The 16,392-nt window shown below is 34.2% G+C and overlaps 1 protein-coding gene across 1 annotated transcript; it reads right to left on the minus strand.

Moving 5' to 3' along the window:
• Positions 1 to 527: 527 nt before the first annotated feature.
• Positions 528 to 16,342, minus strand: ighmbp2 (immunoglobulin mu DNA binding protein 2). The gene is made up of 15 exons (NM_001044900.1): positions 16,154 to 16,342; positions 14,374 to 14,543; positions 14,077 to 14,272; positions 13,257 to 13,354; positions 12,994 to 13,157; positions 12,029 to 12,229; positions 11,085 to 11,232; positions 10,805 to 10,979; positions 10,185 to 10,367; positions 7,871 to 7,989; positions 7,688 to 7,782; positions 7,485 to 7,608; positions 4,938 to 5,783; positions 2,850 to 3,049; positions 528 to 1,069 (listed from the first exon to the last, which is right to left on the minus strand). The coding sequence occupies exons 1-15, from the start codon at positions 16,228 to 16,230 to the stop codon at positions 872 to 874; spliced, it is 2,994 nt and encodes a 997-aa protein (NP_001038365.1). The 5' UTR covers positions 16,231 to 16,342; the 3' UTR covers positions 528 to 871.
• Between the last annotated feature and the right edge of the window lie 50 nt (positions 16,343 to 16,392).

The following is a 16,392-nucleotide window of genomic DNA, read 5'->3' on the forward strand; positions in this document are numbered from 1 at the left end:
ATCTACCTGTGTCATCTGGAAGTCACAGGGCTGTCAAAGAAGACTACTACTACTGTAATTACAGTAATACAAATACTGCAGTTCAGCTAACTCGATTAAATGTTTAAATCAGACCATGCTTATGAATTTACACTTAATTCTTAGATTATAAGAACATTACATGATGGTCAAATATTTTGTCATTTTACTTTACAATGTGAATAAAAGTGTCCTGACCAAAACAAACACCACAACCTACCACACAAAAATAACACTTTCAGTGTTTAATGACATATCCTGCAAGAAAATCAAACTCTGACTTGAAAGTTTAAAACAACCCAGATATTTTTATCATAAGAATTACAGGCCATACTGTACCTGTAATACTCCCATTTAATGTGTTCATCATGCAAAACCTCTACTAAATGCTTCCAATAGGCTCACAACGCAGCCTGGGTCTCTTGTGTCCTCTTGTGGAAAGATACACCAAACAGCCAGAGCGTATGCTGCAGAAAAATGTATTATATATAGCATTAAACAAACCCACACAAAGGCTCTGCTTAACCGGCTTTCTTTAGAAAGATTATAAATGACATAAATAATAACGCATCAATAACTGAGAGAGAAAGAAAAGCAACCCCCAAAGCTCTCAACAACAATTCTGCAAGACATAAATCTTGTGCAGGGATTCAGACTAGCATTAGAGTGTGTATTTTAAGTCATTCTGAAACCCATATTTCAACATGCCAGTGTGTATCTGTAATAAATAATCACCTAAACTTACAGCGAGGAAATCTTCCTATATACATTATACATTCCTGTATACATTTTCTTTCAAGTAAATTACCAGCACATTTCAATTAAAAAAGCATCAAAAGAGTCTCATTGAATTTCAGTTTTCTTTGTCTTTGGCTTTTGTTTTTCTCTGTGACACCATATCTTTGAGTTTAGAGTCTAGTTTTCTCTGTAGATATGCTTTTTTGTTTGGATCCACTGATTTGTCCTTCTGTCCACTTCCTGCGTAGAGCACTCCTTCTTTGCTTATCCTCATTCTAGCCTGAGATTTTGCCTTGTCTCCACATCCGTGAACCTAAATAAAGAAAATACATTACTTAAATTGTGTTACACAAAATGCCTTCTGTAATATTGTTTTAAGGGGGCATATATTAAATGTTTTATTATTAAATGTTTTTTAATGAGTTTCAAGGACTATTTTATAGCTACACTACCTGACAAAAGTCTTGTCATCAATCTAAGTTGTAAGTGCAACAAATAATAACCTGACATCTAGTTGTTCATTTGGAAAAGTTTAAAACACGCATGGACCCAAGATTCTCACAGAAATCAGTCAAGTTTGGTGAAGGAGAAATCATAGTTTGGGGTTACACTGAGTATGGGGGCATGCTAGAGGTCTGCAGAGTGGATGGCAACATCAACAGCCTGAGGTATTAAGACATTTGTGCTGCCCATTAAAATACAAACCACAGGAGAGGGCAAAATCTTCAGCAGGATAGTGCTCCTCCTTATACTTCAGCCCCCACCTCAAAGTTGCTGAAAGCAAAGAAGGTCAAGGTGCTTTAGAATTGGCCAGTCCAGACACCAGAATGAACATTATTGAGCATGTCTGGGGTAAGATGAAGTAAGAGGCACTGAAGATGCATCCAAAGAATCTTGATGAACTCTGTGAGTCCTGCATGAACGCTTTCTTTGCCATTCCTGATGACTTTATTAATGGGTTATTTGAGTCATTGCAGAGATGTGTGGATGCAGTCATCCAAGCTCATGGGAGTCATACACAATATTCATTCTTTTTCCACTGCACCATGACTTTATATTCTATACTGTACATTATTTCTGTTTAAGTTACAAGCCTTTTGCAAAGTCGGACCTTACAGTCCTAATTAAATAATTAAAAATCAAGGCATGATCATATTTTATTTTGGTAGAATAAGTGTAATCTAGAGGCCTTTGCCTTTCATGTAAGCCACTTCATAGCAAATGCTCAACGTGAATTCAAGTTATTATTTGTTGTTCCTAAAACTTGGATAGACAAGACTTTTGTTAGATAGTGTACACTCAAATGATTTTTGTCAGAACTTAAGACCAATAAAACCATTTTGCCTTAAAAAAAGATGAGAAAATGCACTTGAAATCATTTTTGCCCTCCAAATTTGGTTTGTCCTAGCTCTTGCATTTTAAATTTTTAGTTAATTCAGTCTCCTTTGTTTAGCATGCAGCTCCCTGTGCTACATATTCTTCTGGTTCATTAAATAACGTCTGCTATTTTTTATTTTTGGGCTACTGCATGTTAAAACTACACCAGCACATTACACTGTAGGAAACTAATTTCAACATACAGAATATGAGAAACTAATTCTAACTTCAAATACTACTGAGAGAAATAGGAATGCCGGAACTGTTCAAAATTATTTGCTAAATCAATTGTTCAGATGTTTGTTGACTTGTATAAAAGCATGTATCCAGCTTCATCCATGCAACATCATCTTAAGATTTTCCTGATTTCTGATTAAGAAAATCTATAAAGAACATTATAAGTCAAATTCACAAGAACAGCCACCTTTTTGTTTTATTCTACATTCATTACTGTACATTTCCCATGAATGTAAAATAAAATGTAAAAAGAAGAGTGCACATTATAATGTCCTATATTAAGTAACCTAATAGAACAACATTACTGATTATTAAACAAAACTAAAACTTCTGTCAATTTTTTTTTATTTCAATAGGGAACAAAGTTGAGTTTTTTAATTTACAGCCTATTATAATGTTACACTGAACACACTCTAAAATATCTGAAAATATTTTTTTTTCCCCCATAATATGATCACCCTTTTAATAAAAAGTTGTACCTCGGGTATATGGTGACTCAAGCAGTACTGTCTGTTACAGTAAATGCAGAGTTGTCCTAGCGTCAGCACACTGGCTTTGCATTTCACAAAACCACACACACTTTCTGCTTTAACCACAGCATTGATGAGAGCATCAAAATCATCATCTCCATTGGCAGCCGCAGCAATATCTGTGGCTCCTGCTTTTATCTTTGAAGTTCCTATGAAAGAAATACATATTGATCATGATGTATAAGACAGTGGCCTTGTAAACCCGATATTAATATGTATTTTTTCACTAGTGGATGATGTCAATAAATCCATGTTTAAACAGTCTTAACCGCCATAAACTTCTGAGCACTTCCAGAGGTTGTCAAAAGCACATTTGATTGGATTGCTTTAATATTATATACTCATTCAACTATATTCAATTCAATTCAATACAAGTTTATTTCTATAGAGCTTTTCACAATATTTTTTGTTTAAATAAGCTTAAAAAAGGTGCACATTATTGCATTACAATCAAAATTCGAAAAGTTAAGGAGTTGTGTATAGGGCTGACATGATATAAAACACAGTTAACTTGCAGTAATATAGTATATAGCGTCCTTCCAAAAAAAAAAAAAAAAAAAAAAACAGGTGATGTCTGTGTACATGTTTAATAAAGTGTATTTGTGTATCAAATATGCATCTGACTACTCATGTAGTCAAAATGCATTCAAACTGCCCCAAAAGTGATCTTTTTGGGAAGTGTTGTGAGAAAGCGAACCTAAACAACGGACTCATATTTAGCTGTGTTGTAGTTAAATGCACTAATTGAATTCAAAATCGAAGTTGCAGTTAGAGCTGTGGTGGGAAAATCATTTGAGAAATCAATTTGAGCTTAGTTATCAGCAGATGGTGCAATGTATATTAAAAACAGCTCTTCTCTGCTTACAATCAAAATTGTTAAGAAGTGGTGTATAGGGCGGACATTATATATATATATATATATATATATATATATATATATATATATATATATATATATATATATATATATATATATATATAAACACCTGCAGTTATATAGTATATAGTGTCTTTCAAAGCAAAAATAATAATAAATAAGGTGATGTCTATGTGTACATATTCAATGAAGTGTATTAAGTGTCCACGAGTAGTCAAATGCATTAACACTGCCTCAAAAGAGATCTTTACAGGAAGTGTTGTTAGAAAGCGCACCCAAACAACGAGCTCCTATTTAGCTGTGTTGTAGTTAAATGCACTAATTGTAGTCAAAATCGAAGTTGCAATTAGAGCTGTGGTGGGAAAATCATTCGAGAAATCGATCCAAGCTTAGTTTATAACAGCAGATGGTGCTATATATTTTAGAAACAGCTGTTCTCTGCTTGCATCCAATTCATAAAATACCACTTAAACCAAAATTAATAATTAAGTTAGGAAGTTTAAGGCGAATTACAAGACTGTTTATAGTAAGCTGTGTTTACATTTATCTCATGACATAAAACATTTGAGTGTATGGTTAAAAACTAGCCTAGAGCCTGTTGTTATGTGGAATTAACAACAGTGATGCATTTTTTTAAAAATCTCAGAAACGATGCAGAATCGTTTTCTCAAAAATATTTTGCCACAGATCCTTTTCGTCAATTTGCTGTCCTGCTTGTATAACATGGGTTTGTTCATTCTGTAGTTTGTGTGATGGCTTGCAATCACCAGTAAGCGATTCTTTCTGCACTTTTCAATTTGTTCCCAACTCGGTTTTAAAATAAAAGTCTGTAAGTCAAATGCTACCATAATGCCTGAAATGCCTGAAATGCCTGAGAACAACGTCAGCTATCTCACACACACCATCCAACACTCAAGATATATATCAGAATGCATATAGTTTCACTTCCAAATAATTTAGGAATCTTTAATATCCTGGACGAGCCCCCATTTAATGTTGAGACTAAATAAAATGAGGGTCACAATGAAACCCGTAAACGAGAGGCCTCAGCGAACCACTTGTGGCCAGATCAGTGACAATGCATTTTAATACCAGATGGAAAAGGCCACAGATGATGAAAGTATTGAGAAATTCAGACATAAAGATAAGAGTTCACAAACCTTTGGAAGTTCCTTTAGGTTTCTTAACGAACTGGCTTTTACTAGCAGTAAAATTTGGTTCCGGTCTGGCACTCTGTTGTTTTTGCTGTTTTTTCTCCTCTCGTTTCTCCTGCTCTCGTCGCATGCGCTCCAAATGTAGGCTTTTCAGATCAACGGTTGGCTGCGAGGGTTTATTTGGTGACTCTTCTTGTACATTTGCAACTGTACATGGGGCTTCATCTGGTTTATCAGGTTTAGGCTCATTACCGAGTCCTGATGGAGACCGGGACACAGTGATGTGGCGGCTTTTCCCTTCTCCCTGGCTTTCGTGCCTCAAACCAATTTCTTCAGAGAGCTCATGGACCAGTAGACGATCATGGGAATTTAAAGTGGAAGGAAACTCTAGTTCTGTCTTGTCTGGATCTTTAAGAAAGTTCAAAAGTTGCTCCTTGATCTCCTTTCTTTTACTTTGCGTCTGATCTGCATCTTTGGGTTTAGGATGGTGTGAATTGGTGTTATTATGATGAACACCGGACTGATTGGCTCCACTGTTTTTGTTGTTTGCACTTTTCTTGTGTTCCTGCTCTGGCTTCTTGTCCTGCTTCTTGGTCTTCTGCTTTGCGGATGTGGTGTCTTTACCTTTGTTCTGTTTGTCCTTTTCATCACGAGTGTAATTCTGCGCTACACAGTCTTCCAGGTACTCAAAGGCGGTGCGAAGTTCTCCATGCTTAGACATATAGTCCACTAGTGATTTGAGGAAGTCGTGGTTTCGAACCGTTTGAGAATCACAAACCACAACGAGCTGCCGTCTGGCACGAGTCACAGCCACATTGATCCTTCGGTCTTCAGCAAGAAAGCCAACCTCACCTGTCAGATAAATAAATAAAACTTAATATCACAGGCTATCTTTATGCCCACATCATTAAAGCAGGTCAAGCTTGTGCTCCTATATTAAAAAAAATTACAGAAACTGAATGTATATACAAAAAGTGTATTGTAAACATATTAGGAAAGATAGTGGTAAAATGCTATCAGTAGTAAGTCAGTCTGGCCTTTGGGAATTATCTACAAACTTTAGAAAAGGAAAAATGGCATTTAGGTGGTTCATTCCGCTGTGGCAATCCCTGATTAATAAAAGGACTAATCTGATAAGAAAATGAATGAATGAATGAACATGGTTATTAGGTCAATTAAAGAATCTAAAATAAAATGACTGTTTTTTTCTAAAGTAATTGAGTAATGCATGCATAATAAACATTGTATTGATGAAATGTAATCTGTAGGCCAGCTGAAATTAATTTCATTACCAAAAATTTGACAGGTTTGTTTAGGTTTCTTGCACTGTAGATGTGATTGCCAGAAGGTCCCTAAAGCAGGTGAATATCCAGTGAATATTAAACCTAAAACGATCTTATCAAACTTAATATTTAGGTTTGATAGATTTCAACAAAACACAAATTCCAAAGAAATGCCACTATTGGAGCCTCTTGGCTTACTGGAATAAACATCAATGTTATATACAGCGGGGTATTAAACATGTTACCATTTTTCTCTGAAAACATATTTATAAAGGTGCTGTTGACTTTCACCTTATGTTGGCAAAAAACAAATAAATTCATATAAGCAAAGAAAACTAAACAAATTAGTTTATAAATTTAGTTATGTGTAATAAAAATAAAAAGATGCAGGGAAAAAGTATTGAACACATGAAGAAAGGGAGGTGTAGAAAGGTGGTGAAAGCCCTAAAAGCAGCTGAAAAAATCTCTGCCCTTCATCATTGTAAATTAGTATTAGCGGTTTCAGTCCAATGTCTACATTATCAGATGATGAAGATGAAACTAGGGTGGACATTTTAGAAAGACAAAACACAGCCAAGAAAACTCTCAAATGCTTTCAGAGAAAGAAAATCAAGCTGTAGAATGGCCCAGCCAATCACCTGATCTGAATCCAATATAGAATACAAAATAAAGATCAGATTTGACAGACGAGACCCACAGAACCATCAAGATTTTTACAGTTGAAGTCTGTTAAAAAAATAAATAAATAATCACAACTAAACAGGGCAAGTGGCTTTATTCTCCATATGAGAGGCTTCTTTAAGTTGCCCTCATTAAAAAAGCTTTTTATATAAAAGTAATAAATACGTTTCAGTAGTTCAGCACTTTCTCCTTGTGTCATTTTATTGTTATTAACCATAATTAATTTTTCAAATTTTTTTGTTTTGTTTTATTTTTATGTTTGTATTGTTCATGGCAAAAACGTGACGTGTTCAATACTTATTTTCCCTCGCTGTATCTTATTTTATGCTGCAACATAATGTAAGTGTAACCACATTTTGGCAGTTTATTTGTTTTTCTGATTATATTTATGTAATGGTACATGAGCCCAGTCAGTCACACCACCAGTGTCCCTCATTAATATCAAAGGTAATTTTTATAGTGTAAAATTTAGTTGCACTGTAGAGCCCTGCTGAAACAGCTGTTGATTCAGTAAGACATGCAAATTTAAATTGACATGCAGATGGAAATATGCAACAAGAATATTAAGCCAATTAGAATCCTGTTGTACCCTTCCTGTTGGATCTGACCAATGACAACACCACTGCCTCCTTCTCTCTGCCCTGGAAGCCATCAACAGACTTAATTTCCAGCTCTGCATATTTATGGGACAGTTTCTGCCTCAAAAGATCCACCTAAAACACACAAACACACCTTTTTTTAAATGCATGACTGCCATTCATCCTAAAACTAGGTGAAGGAAAATAATCTTACCTGAAGATTATAGGGAGCAATAATCGCAATGTCTTTGACTTGAACTCCAGCCTCGGTAAGAGCTTTGATATGAAGAGCCACAATATCCACTTCTCCTGTGGAGCGTTAGAGGAGAAAGACAAAATTAAGAAAGTATTTCATAGCCAATAAAGAATTAAATTGTTGTTTGGAGCTGAAATTAACCTTGATTCCCTTTGGACTGCTCATCTGTGTTCTCCATCTCATTCAGTCCACAGCCTGCAGTGTCAACGAGCAGAAGAGGAATTCTGGTTTCCTCAACATCCGCAACACCTGCCAGGTCTCTGTTGAAACACAAAGTTATCTAGCAAACCTAAACATATATGCTATTCAAAGGGTTGAGGGACGATAAGATCTGTTTTGTTTTTTTATCTAACTTGCTTACCATGATTGCATTTAGTTTTCTTTTTTTGTGTGTATAAATTAAATGAATAAATGATTATGCATATATAAATACACACATGGATTCATATATGAGAAAACGATTATTTATATTTAGATATAAAACATGTGTATGATACAAATTATATAAACTTCTATGCAACTGCAACAAAATAGTTTTGTGTAGATTTGTTTCAAGGTATGTGTGTGTATCACGTATGCAGTTGAAGTCAGAATTATTAGCCCCCCTTTGATTTTTTTTTTTTTTTTTTTTTTTTTTAACAGAGCAAGGAAATTTTCACAGTATGTCTAATAATATTTTTTCTTCTGGAGAAAGTCTTATTTGTTCTAATTCAGCTAAAATAAAAGCAGTTTTTAATTATTTTAAAACCATTTAAGGGGACAAAATTGTTAGCCCCTTTAAGCAATAATTTTTTCCGTTAGTCTACAGAACAAACCATCATTATACAATAACTTGCCTAATTACCCAAACCTGCCTAGTTAACATAATTAACCTAGTTAAGCCATTAAATGTCACTTTAAGCTGTATAGAAGTGTCTTAAAAAATATCTAGCCAAATATTATTTACATTCATCATAACAAAAATAAAATCAATCAGTATTGGAATGAGTTATTAAAACTATTATGGTTAGAAATGTGTTGAAAAAAATCTCTTCATTAAACAGAAATTGGGGAAAAAATAAACAGGGCGGCTAATAATTCAGGGGGGCTAATAATTCTGACTTCAACTATATATAATAAATATATATATTTACACACACACAGATATATTATGTCAAAACTTTTATTTTGGATGCGATTCATTTTTTCCCAGCACTTGCATATATCCACACAAATGTGTGTGTGAGTATGTGTATTATAGGAGTGTAACGGATCATGGTTGATCTGCGATTCATACGCATCACAACCCACAGTTCGGAAAGCACATGACCCGCGGATTAATAACTTATTTTGAACTTGTAGGTTAATCCAAAATTTATAACAGTTCCAGAGAGATTGCCTCCTGCGTCATTCAAATCACATGTATGAAAGCATTTTGGCTTCTCTGTAAACTATAATGATGATAGAAAAAGGTGTGGTGGGACCTACATTCTTCCTTAGGTTATATATTAAAGGTGTTTTCTGTCACTCTTTGTTTAGCCTCCATGAATGCATTCAGTGTAAGGCTGCACAATTAAACAGTAAAAGATGATGTGATCTCAATTCAAACCCGCCCAACTTGAATGATAAATGATAATGATTTGCAAATGTTTATTAATCCTTGGAAGCGCTGCATTCAAATCTGCGTTTGATCGAGAGAAATTCCGTTTTTTTTAATTTTTTCATTTCGTTACAAACAATTTATTAACACAGAAGTACTGTGATAACAGTTAACAGATCACATTTAAACTTGACGCTGGTGAATTTTATAGCAATTACATATAAACAATAGGTGGCGACAAACAACCATCAAAATTATGTCACTGAATAGGTTTTCAAAAATTAACCACCTTTAATAAAACATGATGTTTTATGTGTGAATTGTTGAATCATTAACTGAAAATAACTGAATATTTGAAAATTTGTACAAGACGTTAGATTTCTATATTTAGCATTATCAGCAACAGTAGGAAAGATCCCTTTTCATATTGAATATTTTCCTTTTTTTCAGCTGTTTCTCTTTTTGATTTTAATTTTTATTAAATTACATGTTCCAAGTTATGTTTGTTAAACCCAATGCTTTTTGCAGTAATAATTTTGTATAAGTAAAAAGCAAATAATATCTGTCTCCTCCCTTTTTTTGCTGATCTGAAAAATAGTCTGATCCATGATTAAAAAAAAACATAGTGTGATCTAAATGATGAGATCTGTGATCCGTTACACCACTAATGTATTCATGTGTATATATGTATACATTTTTTATTCTCCAAGGATGCTTTAAATTGATAAAAGTCATAAAAGTGACAAACGTTTTCATAATGTTGCAATTTTTACATTTCAAATAAAAACTGAAAATCTTCTGAAAATGTCCACTAATTACAGAATTGCCTGAATTACCTAAATCATTAAACATTAACAAAAACACTTTTTTACATACCTAAGCAAGTGCTTCTCCACTGAAGGATGTGCAATGAGTTTTCCCTGATACATCTGCTCTGAAGCCCACTGCATGATGGCACTGTTCATACGGTACTGTGTGGTCAGCATTCGAACCACCGAGTCTCCATATTTCTTGATCAGCCTCTCCATTAAACTGACAGACAGGCCTTTAGATGCAGCACTGTGAAAGACATAAATAACACTTAAATATGCAAAGCATTTCTCATCACAAACCTAAATATCCATGCAATGAAAAACACACTGAATAAAAATCTTAAAGGTACCCCATGATTATTTATTTGTTCATATTACCTTTTACCATGTTTTAAGGTTTAAACAAAAACAATTGAAAACAATTATGGAAAAAAAAAAAAAAAAACGTACAAAAAAAAAAGCTGTCTAAAACCAAAAAATTCATGCAATGACAAACTCATTGAACAAAAATCTTTACACAGACCAGTCCAATAAAATAACTGCCCAGTCATTTTAGCCTGACGAGTAAGGCTCTACGGTGGTTAAAGTTACACCCTGAAATTAAAATGTTCAAGGTGGGTCAAGAATAGACCCCATAAACTGAATAATTCACAACTGTGAGATACATTTCCTTTTCCTTCATACCTCTGTGATTTGATAGTGGGCGGCAGCTGTTTGTAATCCCCAGCCAGTATACATTTGCGTGCTTTAAGCAGAGCGATCCAACAGCTGCTCTCCAGAGCCTGAGCGCACTCATCTATCACCACCAGGTCAAAATGATCATTAGGAAGATGTTTAAGAGGACCGTCATCAGAGGCTCCTGTATTACACAAATCAATCACGTTTCAGTATAAATTAAGCCTGAACAAACAAACATTTCCAGAAATACAACCGACGATCGGTATAGAAGCTTTTATTTACTCACCAGTGTTCGTTGCTAGAATAACATCGGCTCTTTTCAGGATCTGACTGATAGCAGTTTCCTCTCTGGTCCTCAGCTCTCGCCGCAGTTCCCCGATTTCCCGTCTCAGATTGCTCCGCTGGCCTTTGTCGCGTGCCTTCTTAATTTCATTCTGTCAATGCATTAGATTTTTTAATTATGACCATGATAGATGCCTACAAAAGATATCAGATCCTAACAAAGCCTGATGTTCGAATTTATAGAGCCTCTGAATTACCAATTTGGATAAAAAGAACTGCTGAAAAGCTTGATAGACACAATTGTCTATATGCCTCTTTATCCCTTTGATTGATAGCTTATACTTTAACAAGTAAAAGTCTAGAATGAAATAAATGAACATTAAAAAAAAAAACTGTCCACTCGAGAGGTTTCCTTTATGAATGAACTTCCTGAGCAAAGGTTGTTATCTATAAAAATAAACTTGATGGGAGAATGTGCGCTGTGGTAAGTAATCTCTAAGTAAATATTCCTTCATTCATTTATTCATTCATTCATTCATTCATTTTCCTTTGGCTTAGTCCCCTTATTTATCAGGGGTCACCACAGCAGAATGAACCGCCAACTTATCTAGTATACGTTTTACACAGTGTATACCCTTCCAGCTGTAACCCAGTACTGGAAAACATTCATACACACTCATTCACACACTTACACTACGGCCAATTTAGTTTGTTCAATTCACCTATAGCACAGATCTTTGGACTGTGGGAGAAACCAGAGCACTTAGAGGAAACCCACGCCAACACGATGAGAACATGCAAACTCCACACAGAAATGCCAACTGTCCCAGCCGGGACTCGAACCCCCAACCGACTTGCTGTGAAGCGACAGTGCTAACCACTGAGCCACCGTGTCACTCACCATTAAAAATATAAAATCAAAACAATTTTGAGAAACCAAAAACTTACAAACGCTTTGTCCATGTCTTTGCGAATATCAGAAATGATGTTGGTGTTGTCACTGTGTGCAAGGACCGCATCCAGCGAGTGTTTCTGAATAGACTCGAGCAGACGTGCTGGGTGACCCAGTCTTAAAACCTTGACCTTATTCTTCGCCAGACGCTCCACCAAGTTATCAACAGCCACATTTGAAGGAGCGCAGCACAAGACCTGTTGATATACAAAAAAAGTACACCAAAACCCTAAAAATACTTTAAAATGCTAAAAGTGAAAGAAATTTGTGCCAAGAACTTTCTGGAAAACTTCTTTTAATGTTATATACTAATATTCTTCCATTAACATTAACATAATGTTTGTAATTATCTTGTCTGTAAGAATTTTAAATAAAAATGAAATTAATAAAAATGTAGACATTACATGAGTCAAAATGGTAATTTTTTAGTTTAGGCCAAATTTATTAGAACAATAACTAAAACTCAAGCTCCATAAAGACATTTTTGAATTTAGTACCATAAATATATAAATATGTAATTTTTTAATAAAAAAAAGCATTGTTAAGAACTTAATTCTTAACTCAACTTGTTTCTCAATATTTAGACTGTTTTCAAATACTAGATGTTCAAATAGTTTTATCTCAACCAAATATTGTTCTATCTTAACAAGCCATACATCATTAGAAAAAGTATTTATTAAGAAATCAATTATGAACCAATTATGACTGGTTTTGTGGACCACGGTCACAACTGGTATTTATGCAAAAGTGTTTCTGAAGTGTTTTCTGTGCCTTTTTTAAATATTATAACTTGTTTTTGAAAATCCACCATTGATTCTAAAGTCCTGTTTCACAACTTAATGGGCAAAATGTTTTAATAATATTACTTCATTGGAAAACATAATTTTTTATTAGATGGAAATACAACCTCAATTAATATCAATCTTGTCTAATCAAATTTAGAGTATGTTATCAAGCTCACCTTTTGTTGTTGTTTCACTGCCTGCAGGATCACTTCAACCACTGTAGTAGTTTTGCCAGTGCCTGGTGGTCCATGTATGATTGCAACATCTTTTTGAGATATTGCAAACGACACAGCCTCTTTCTGAGAATCATCTAACTTGGTGTTGTTAAATTCCAATGCATCTGCAGGAAAATATTTACAACTTCAATGTACTAGGTGTTATTTAGCTGCAATATTTTACATCTGTTTCAAACAGTACTTGATGTGCAGTTTACGCTTACACAGATGTGATAAGATCCCTGGTTGAGAGTAACCAAAAAGAACACTGATCAGGTGAGATGCAGGACCGTTGCTGTATCCATTTAAAGACTTTAGTGCACTGCAAGTAGAAAAGAGATTGCAAAGTCTTAGACCACTATTGGATTTATTTTTTAAGATATTACATAATGACCAAAGTTCTCTCTCAGTCTTCATCTGAACATTGATATCATATTAAGTGAGGAAAAAACACTGACATTTAATAAGAGACCAAAACATAAATTAAACATAATTCATTAAAGAGAAGAATCAAAACTATGAAAATGTAATATTGCACATAAGAATGTCGCGTAAAATTAAAAAGAGTTGACAAAAGAAACAAAAAACACTTTTTGACAAAAAACACTGACTATCATTCATTTTTCACAGAAGACAACCACTAAAATAACATTTAATTTAACAATAATTCATATGCCAAACTGATCAGGGTGCAACTTAAATATAGTATTTTCTGTCATTTTAAATTATTAGATTTTGCCAATATAATTTTAATATAATAAAAACTAGGATATTTGTATAAATAAGTAATTTACTTGGGTATGATCACCTAATTTGTGCACGTTTTAATAAGTACAAAACACATCAGCTGCTTTGTTGAGTTTTTACATCAAAATATGTTATGACACTGAAGCATTATTTCTCCCATATTTTACCACCAATTTTTTTTATTAAAGCAAACACTTTACTTGCATTTAAAATGATTTCTATCTAAATAAAAACTATTTTGCATAAACCAAAATGGAACGTTGAGTCTTTGAGCCATGAAGTGATAAATGTACATACCTTGACAGCCGCCTGTAGGTCACATCATTTGCCAGTTTCATTAGGTTGTAGAGTCCATCTCTGTCTAAATTAGTACCATCCTGTGTGTCATCAAAAGCCACCGTCAGAGATGCTTGAGTAGCACGAGTCACCACACCTGACCCCAACTGAGTAGGCAGAGCCTGACCCTCTGCCTGATACAAGCCTATAATATCACCTTTAAGCACAATACAAAAGACGATTATGTAGTGATAGAACTAGGGTAAAAAGTCTAAATTATAAATTGATCATAAACTCCAAAGGAAATCAATGTCTCACCAGGTCCAAAAGTGTTGCTGGGTAGAACTGAGAGCCCTATGCATTTCCTGGGTTCAAAAATGACTAGAAGTCTGCCATACATTCCAGTGTGCTGGCTTCCGATCTGAAGTTTCATCAGACACACTCCTTTGTGCTGTAGATTCTTGAGAGACACATTCTCCTGCCATGCGCTGACAATACAAAAATACTTAATAATATTGAATCCTTCTACATGCTATCCTCATTGAAACCTATTAAAACTGAAGAATTTCATCTCAGTGATATTTCAGACAAAAGTCATACATGCTTTGTTAACCAGCTTCTATTTTGTTACCAAGGATACAAAATGTTGTAAAAGTTTTTTTTTTTTGTTTTGTTTAATTTGTAGTAGTGTGGCACACTTTGGAACAAGTTTAGCCTGTGGAGCAAAACAGCTTTTTTCTGTTTTCAGATTATGGGGACTTTAGGCCAAATTAATTAAAAATGATGCATTACTATTATTATATGCAAAAAATGGGTGATTAATCAAACAGTAATTGAAATCGACATTCAGAATCTATAATCGATCAAATTTTTCCAGGTTGATTTTTTTCGATTACTTTCCCTACCGTGTGTGGAGTCACGTGACCCCATTCTGTTTTATACTTCTGCTGCCACTATGTTGCCATACATGATACCTGGTCACGTAGGACAATAGACCTATTTTTGAGCCTTACTTTGCACTACATTGACGATGATTGGAAACTGTACCCATTGAGACGGCATATTATATTATATCACACTAAAATGATTTATATATATATATATATATATATATATATATATATATATATATATATATATATGTGTGTGTGTGTGTGTGTGTGTGTGTGTGTGTGTGTGTGTGTGTGTGTGTGTATAATTCCCAGAGATGGGTTGGGCAGGAAGTGCATCCGCTGCGTAAAAACGTGCTGGATAAGTTGGCGGTTCATTCTGCTGTGGTGACCCCGGATTAATAAAGTGACTAAGCCAAAAAGAAAATGAATGAATGAATATTTGTTTTTTTTCATACAGAAGAAAAGCACTTTTAAAAATATTACTTACAGGATATACAAGAGTTATTTTATTTAGATGAGACACTGCTTACTTTCTACTTTTAATATAAAAAGCATGAAAATGATTGATTTTGTTTCCAAAAGTGCAAGTGCAACTTTTCATTTTTTTTATAGCCAATTGTTTAGGCAATGTGTGTTTTAATTTCAGTTGTTCAGTGATGATGTTCAATAAATAATCATAGATAGTAAATGTGTTTCCTTAAATTACTTTCAAATCAAGTAATGTACCCCTCATTCAGAAACCTCTTACTTGTAATTTGTGAGCATATTTACTGTGCATAACTTGTCAGTGAACTCTGAGGGAAAAAAAAACATTAAATGAGTAAAATAATTGTTCATTTATTGAAATCGAGATTTTAATTTTAGGCCAAATCACACAGCCCTATAATCCATTTATAATTATATGCATGCACTGGTATGAATAACAGTGTTTGCTTTGTATTTATACTGTATAAAAAAATGTGCACGTCTGAAAAGGGAAGTTTAACCATTTTAAAGTGACCCTGCACTGCTCAGGTAGTTAAAGAAATGTGTCAGTGGCAGTGCACATGTAAAAAAGCCATTTTAATGCTACAGTCTATGAGCCTATCTGTAACTTTTATTTGGCGCAGAAGGATCATTTAAAACGTAATATTTACATTACATCCGAGTAACATAAATAAATGGCTACATTAACATGTGTACAAGTGTATAGACATGTAATTTACCGTGTTTCTTCCAGTTCAGCTTCTCTCTCTTCTTGTAGGAGCTCAAGAGTTTTTGAAACGAAATTTTCAACCTCCATAGCTGTTAAGTTGGGTAAACAGGGTACGGGTAACCAAGATTTTTCGCCAGATTCTTTACAACTTAACTATCATGATCTGAAAAAATAATAATATTTGATAACTGACAGAAGTGAGTGAGTGTCGCCGTCTAGTCTGTTTATATATAATAACAGTCCATACTT

The sequence above is a fragment of the Danio rerio genome, chromosome 18, assembly GCF_049306965.1.
Source record: "Danio rerio strain Tuebingen ecotype United States chromosome 18, GRCz12tu, whole genome shotgun sequence".
Lineage (NCBI taxonomy): Eukaryota > Metazoa > Chordata > Actinopteri > Cypriniformes > Danionidae > Danio > Danio rerio.